This window comes from Corvus brachyrhynchos, unplaced genomic scaffold (assembly GCF_000691975.1).
Source record: "Corvus brachyrhynchos isolate BGI_N302 unplaced genomic scaffold, ASM69197v1 scaffold302, whole genome shotgun sequence".
In the NCBI taxonomy this organism is placed as follows: domain Eukaryota; kingdom Metazoa; phylum Chordata; class Aves; order Passeriformes; family Corvidae; genus Corvus; species Corvus brachyrhynchos.
In genome coordinates, this window is record NW_008237244.1 from 4,108,472 (window position 1) to 4,116,133 (window position 7,662).

At 38.4% G+C, this 7,662-nt stretch overlaps 1 protein-coding gene across 1 annotated transcript in view; it reads left to right on the top strand.

Moving 5' to 3' along the window:
* The window catches only part of LOC103613010 (cytochrome b-c1 complex subunit 7), a 5,632-nt gene extending 382 nt beyond the window's left edge, over positions 1–5,250 (top strand). Inside the window, exons 2-4 of the mRNA XM_008630736.2 lie at positions 984–1,055; positions 2,775–2,941; positions 4,119–5,250. Coding sequence (XP_008628958.1) covers positions 984–1,055; positions 2,775–2,941; positions 4,119–4,196 — 317 coding nt within the window. The 3' untranslated portion in view covers positions 4,197–5,250. The remainder of the gene's footprint in view (positions 1–983; positions 1,056–2,774; positions 2,942–4,118) is intronic.
* The last annotated feature ends 2,412 nt before the right edge of the window (positions 5,251–7,662 follow it).

Below are 7,662 nucleotides of genomic sequence, written 5' to 3' on the forward strand. Positions count from 1 at the left end.
CCCCCCTGCCACAGTCGCTGGGCGAGTCTCCTCGCCGGCCCTTCTGTGGCAGCGGAGGGAGCCTGGCTCCGATACTTGAGTTTTCTGAGTGCAGAGAGTGCTCGGGAGCACTAGAGGAGCCCGTGGCCTGCTCATGAGGGGCCTCGGGGATCGCTGTCCTGCGCGGACACCGACTCCGCGCACAGTTGGTCTAAGGTTATTCCTTGTCTGGCCCTAAAGGACGAAGGAGTAACTAACTGGCCTGCTGAGGTAGTGCTCTAATGACGTACTGGTATCACACGGAGCACTGGGGCTTTTGGAGGGTGTTGTGCCGTTCGTGGGCTTCTAGACCCCTTGTTGAGGTACTCGATTATGTGTAAAAGCACCTCTGCCATCCCAAACCACATTTAAGGAAAGATTAACATGTATATGTGGTGTGGAGGTTTTATTTTTTGTTTGGTTGGGGGGTTTTTTTTGAGGTTTCAGTGTTGGTTTCGTAGTTGACTTTGGCAGCTCCTTGAAAAAGGAATAGCATTCAAGTATCTGGAGAGGAGAGCAGAAGGTTAGCAGTATAATAACCAGTGGCCTTGAAGTCGCATTAACCCATAGCGAAAGTCAGGGAGGTTAGATAAATTATTTGAAAAGCCTGATGGTTTTATGTAGACAGTATGGGTTTGGCTCATGTAAGTGTTATGGAGCCTAAAAGTTTTGTTGCTATCTTTGACGAGGAATTGGTAGCATTTTTCTAAGTCTTAAAGCAGCCCAATATTCAAATTTAGTGAAATGGGTCAAATTCTTGCATGTAATGAGTGTCCTTCAACCTATTTAGTGTCACTTACGGGAGACTGAGAAGTAGAGGCCAAGTCATATATCATCAAATTCAAACTTGATGCAGTGTTACATTAATACATGTGAAAGAGGCCAGCAAATGTTTGCATACTGCCATAGTAACATGTAAATGTTGAATTTTACCTTGCTGTGCAACTGATGATGGTCGCATTCAGTTGCAGGAGGTGGTCGCATGCTAGACAGGCTTCGCAAGTGGTATTACAATGCAGCTGGGTTCAACAAACTTGGTAAGTGTTTCATTGAGTTTTAAAAGCTGTACATGTAACAGTTCTCAAACTAGTTATGGTTTATAACTGCCATATGTTTGTGCAGGTTGGCGTGTTTTTGATCAAAATTAGTTATGACTTCTGTAGGGAAGAAAGTTGGCAAGAGCTTCAGTTATTGTGATTTAAACCTTTTCTGTTATTTCGGTGTTTGCTTGTGTTCCAGCGAACTGACTTACAACAGCTACGGTCAAGCTGGGGTAGTTGAAAAAACTTTCACAAAGCAGTCCTGAAAGCTCAATTATTTGCATTTCCCCACCAAGTCGCTTTCACTGGCCAGTCTCTTCTAACCCAAAGAAGCTGGGGGGGTTCCCACTGATAGTAGTCAGCCTATCTGCAGTCCTTATGTAAAGTATCCAAAGGGCAAATAAGATTAAAGTTAGTTTTGCCCTTTGTGTCACCATAACTTCAGCTGGCATGGCTCTGGCCTGCACGGTGGTGGAATAGGTGTCAAAACAGGGCTTCCTTAAGGAGAAGAGGCTGCCTTAACAGTATTTTCTTCAGTTTATTCAGAGCTGTCACCAAGTTTGTCTCAACCATCTAGATTGAATGGATGACAAGAATGGAGTATTCTTGGATGACAAGAATCTGAATATTCAGATGCTGCAATTTATTGCTCACCACAATACAAGCAAATCTTTTAAAGGAAGTTAACATTCCTGCCCTGGGGGCGTTAGAAAAAATTACAAGAAAACTGTAGATGAGGAACCTTAGATCCTTCCTCCAAAGATGGAGTGATTAATTCCTCTTTGATAATGCCTGTCTGCTGAAATTCTTACTTCTGCTGCTTTTCTGGAAATGCAAGTAAAAAAATTAGAGAAGCACCAAATTTAATACAGTGATTAAACTAGCAGCAGTGCTCTCTGTGCCTTTGAAATAAATTACAAAGCTGAATTTCAGAATACATGACTCAAAAGAAATTTTTGTTTTATTGAGACAGTACTGCCAAATCGGTCACATGAGATGAAAACCTTTAACCACAAGTCAGTAGGTATGTTGTAGTAATCTGCATCATCTTGGAATGCTACAGAAGTAGTATTTTGTCCTGTTTGTTAATACTGAACCTTACAGAAAAGTTGGTTGAGTTTCAAGAATCCTTTGTTCCACAGAAGGTGTGGGAGTGTTCTTGGTTTTGAGAAGACTGGGTGCTTCTCCCTGATTTAACTTCTGATTTGCAACTCACACACCAGCACAGAGCTCCAGGTTTCCATAGCTTCATATGGTCAGCAGAGATTTGGTTATCATGAACAGGGGAGTTTAAAGAATAATTCTTCAGTACTGAAAGAGTCTCATCTGTGGCTGACTGATTCTAATGGATTCAAAAAACCCTTAACATGGACAGTCATCGTAAATAGAGATATAAAATTCGATGCACATAAGTTCACCCCTTAGATCCAGAGAAGGTTTTGTTCTGTATACGTATAGTCTCACGAAACACATTGATTTAAGTACCCATTTTCCTTATTCCTCTTTAACAAAAGGACTAAAAAAAGTAAATAGAGTATGTGAAAGTCAGCATTTAGGATTGCATGTTTTCTGTGAGCAATTAGTGGCTATCGTGGATTGGTTTTGTTTTTCTTCATAATTTTTCATTGGAAGTATTTTGCCCATGGTACTTGAGTCAATGCTAAATCTTAGGGAAGAACATTTATTCAGTGATACTGTAAATTCTTCTTGGTACAGGGTTAATGCGAGATGATACATTGAATGAAGATGATGATGTAAAAGAAGCATTGAAGAGACTTCCAGAACATCTTTACAATGAAAGAGTATTTCGCATAAAGCGAGCGCTAGACTTAAGCTTGAAACATCAGATCCTTCCAAAAGACCAGTGGGTGAAGTATGAAGAGGTACGTGCACGGAGTGTTTCCAAGGTGCAGGTCTTAAATGGCACTGCTGTGGTTGGCGATTGGGCTTTTCATTCCCTGAGGAGATACATGCTTACATGTCCTTCATAGTGAGTAAATGAGTCAGTATCTCATGGAATACCTCTGGAAAACACTGCCGATTGCAGTTTAAAAATCTGTTTTTCAGTACAAATTACTGAATTTTTCTCAAGATGACGGAAGCTTAAGCTGCAGCTCAGAATCACAGCGTATTTGCATTTAGGCAAAATATTTCTTCTATCAGATAAAGAAATACAGTGTAAATAGCTTTGGGATTCTTACAGAAGGTCTCCTGCTTTTCTGATTAATTTCTTGATCTTATAGAAAATCTTGAGCCAAAGTTTTTATTCATGAAGGTGCCAGGGAAGAATAATTTGAAGGGAAATCTTGCATTAAAATAAGTGTCATCTTGTAATTTAAAAAATAAACTACACTTTCCTTATCAGATGTAACTACGTTTTATTTTTTGGTTGTGAATTGATTCACAGACTTTGCATCACTGTCCACCTCAGCTTTCTCCAGACTATCAGGCAGAGAGGAATTTTTTTGTTAAACTTTTGACTATAGGAGAATATAAAGGTATTAATGCATCTCTGAATAAGCAGAGGCTGTTTCTTGTGGTCTCATGGGTCATATTTAGGTAACTGCTGCACTGAATAACTGGTTGCCTATTTCCTCAAGCAGCAGTTTGGTTTGTGTTAAACATGGTCAGGGTGCTCTATCAAATACAAGTTTACAGTGCTGGTTAGAAGCTCAAAACGAGAATATCTAGAGTATTATTGTTGGGCTTTGAACTATTCAAAGTGGCTATTGTACATTACTGTAGTTGGACTTTGAACTAATTAAAGTGGATCTTGCACATTTGGTTTTCTGCCAAAAGAACACTGTTTTAAAGGTATAGCTGGAAGCATCGCTTTGCCTGTTAATGTTAATGAGGCATTAGGAATTAGTGGTTACTGCAGTAGAGAACTTGTCACTGCAGACTTGGCAGATAAAAAGTTCACCTTTTCAGGGTAAGTAAGGCTGATAGGTTGGTGTTTAGTCAAACCTGGGGAGGAATGAGAAACAAATAGTCTGTAGGAATGACTTGAGATGTTTCTGGACCTTGCTTTAAGTTTAAGTATATTCTCTTCTTTTTCAGGATCACCATTATCTTGAACCATACCTAAAAGAAGTAATCCGTGAAAGACATGAAAGGGAAGCATGGAACAAGAAGTAACTATTGAACTACTTCATGCAAATATCCGTGTATTTCTGATATTTTTAAACATTTGGTTGTATAAGTCCATAGGGAGGCAATTGTGAGGCTGAGGAATACTGTTTCAGCTTGTTCATTGAGTCTGATCATCCAACTAAAATAAACATGTCAAACTATAAAAATCTTGGAAGAGTTCTTTCTAAATGTTAACAAGCTAATGTTCGGATCTCTCCTGTGAGCATATACATTACACATTAGTGGTATGCAGTCTTCATTCCAGCTTTTGATTCTTACTCTTTTCATCATACAGCTGTTTTCTGCAGTAGAAGAGTTAGGTAAGAAACGTTCAAGGCTGTTGGTGCTAGTTGCTCTCATAAACTAAAAAGGATTTGGTATTCATTCGTCACTTGTCACTGTGGACAACAATACTGAACCAGTGTTTGATGTTACAATGGTATTGTGAGACAGCAGAATGTAATGTTCTGTGCACCCAAGCAGATATGTATTGTAAAAATGGAAAATAAAGATGATTCCTTAATCATAAAATAGGAAATGTTTCATTAACTTTTTATACCATATACATTGTTAAGCCTTAAAAACTCTTTTCCTGTAAACTGTAATGACTGTCTCACTTCAGCTTTTTGAGACTTTTTATTCTTGAAAAGAGTAAAAGTGATACTCTGATGTGCTTTAAACAACATAGCACTTAACACAGTTGACTTCTCATGTATTTTTCTTCATCACCTAAAGCATGCTCAAGGTATTAGTGATCGGTATCCGGAAAATACTGGCCCTTACTGGCTGAAGACCTGGAGTTTAGTCTTCCATAGTTTAATGGTAGTGTTAATTTGAGGCAGATATTGATGTTAGACATGAAGTTCAAAGCCTGTCATATAACCTTCTGTACAAAGTACACAATCTTGCATGATGGCCTCAAGGTTTGCTTTTTTCCTTTTGTTATGCATGCTTGTCTGCCAAATGCAATACTCGGTTTACCAAAAGAAAAAGGAGCAAACCGCATCTGCAGTTTTGAGTTGGTATGACCAGATAAATAAAATACTGGATTAGAAGCTTTTAGCTTTGCTCATCACTCTGTTACTAACCTTCACCTGCTTGCCAAAGTCCCTTACATCTGTAGGATGAATGCAGTGATCCTTGGGTGAAATACCTCAAAACTTGACAGCCTGATGTGGCAAAACAAAATTCTGCAAAAATATCTGCACTGCCAATATTCCTTTAAAGTCTCTGTGGAGATTGTATTAAGAATTTGAGGTTTCTTTTTTTTTTTTCCTGTAATAAAAATCTAATGATTGAATCATACATAATTTGATGTATTTTTGGGAACTTTACTTTTTTCTTCCAAGAGACAAATAGGGCATGAAGTTTCACACTTCTCTTTATGGAATTATTAGAATATAGTTTTCTAATGAAATTAGAAGTATTTCATTATCCGATAGAATTATATTAGAAGACTTAATTATATAGTGAAAATAGTACTTGAAAAGCATAGCTGGTCAAATTTCTACAAAAGCTAGAATTCTGTGGAAAGACTGTGTCTGCTTACTTGAACACAGGTTTGAATAAAGAAAAACAGTCTCTCAAAAATTACTTGGTGTAGACAAAAGGGCTTTGTTGGCATTCGGCACTTAAAAATAGGCTGACCTTTGAGTGAAGTGCAAAGCAGCCATGCCCCAATTGGCCTAAAGCATCTGAAATCACTGACCCTCTTACTCTTTGGATGTAACATATTCAAAGAGGCAGAGGTGAGTAGTAGAAGTTAATAGAAAAGTCTTTCTGAGTGATCTTTATGGCAGTTCAAGGGGAAGAGGAGAAAGGAAGCCATGTTAAGAGCTTGCCTGCTTGCTGAGGCTTGATTTAGGTGAGTTTTCAGATGCTTCTGACTTGGATTGATAATTTTTAACTTTAAATTTCCATAATGTGCAGTAGTCTTCTGTTGAAGTATTTTTTAAAATTTACTGATTCTTGTCTAGTTGTATCTTAGAAGGCTATTAGTAAGGAAGTTGTTATTTGCCGTTTTTTGGCAGAGATGGGTGTGTATTTGAAACGTTCAGGAGTATCTAAAACTGGATCATATTCTTTGTGCAGGCTGGGTGCCCCTCTGAATGATTCCAGCCTGTGCAGCCATTAGCTTGCTATCTGCGAAGTTGCCTCATTTTAAGGAAAAGCTTGGTAACGGTAAAGGGGGTCAAATAGCTAGAGGTGAAAAGAAAAAAAAGTCTGATGAGGAAGGAAAGAGCATTCTGCTTTGGAGAACTGGAATTTCTTTCTTCTGCTGTCACAAGGTTCTTCTGTAATAGTAAGGAAGACACTTGGTTCACAGAAGCTCTCTAAGAATTTTGCTAAGTGTTTAATATCTAGGTGTCTGGAGCTACATCTGCAGAAGTGCAGAGTGATCACATCTATGTTTAGGTTCAGTTCATTGGTTCTGAAAATATTAGGTGCTTATTATTGGTGTTTATCCATACACACAATGGTTACTACAGGTGGTAGTACCAGGAGCAAATTTCACAGGGATTCTCACAATCCGTATTTCTCTGGTGGTAAGTGCAAACATACTTACATGGAAGATTACATATTTGTGGCCTGTACCTAATAACTTTCAGAAAGCAAGGTTGAGTCATGCACTGAAGAGGTTTGAAAAGAATTCCTGAATGAGAAGGGTGCCTGTTGGGTAAAATGTGAACCTGCAATTTAAGGTCATATCATCATGTACAATGCAACAGCAAATCTTGCATTTCCTTATTCCTGATTTTGAAGCCTTCATCTTGGTTAACGTTTTTTTGATATAAATTTTATCGGGATTCCATAAATTACTGAGGTGTTTCTATAGTTTTAGTTCACTACATCCAGATTGTGTGTGTAAAATTAAGAGTCAGAGCTGACATTGCTAATCCTGCAGTTTGATGACAGTTTTAGCTTAAATTATTCATTGCTTTTGTGCTTCACTTGAAGTTCTTTTATTAAATACATAGTGAAATATAAGAATACGTTTTGATTGCTGAAGATCATGCTTGTTATGTCAGACTGATTTCTTTAAATTTTGAATTGGTCAACCCCAAAACAATGGATTTTTTTCAGCACTGTAACAAGAAGCATATGCTTGTTTTACATCCAACTTCCATCCGAACGAGAGCTACAGCAGATAAAAATCCCATAAGAATTTTGATGAAACATCATGCTTGTCATTTTAATGGAAGTGTTTTAGCATTAATATGGTAAACACATTCTGACTTGAGGCATTTTCTCTCTAGATAGCAAAGGTCAAAGATGACCTTCAGGATTTCTCCACAGTGTTTGAGGTCAGTTTTCATGGACTGAAACTGTGGCCAGGGCAAGGGCTGCTCCTGGGCAGCAGAACAGACAGAGGCAACTCCTCCAGAGTGACACCAGGGTGACTTCCTTTGTCATAGCCTCTCTTAGCTGGTGCACGGCCCAAAGGGCTAACATCTTGAAAAATTGTAGTCCA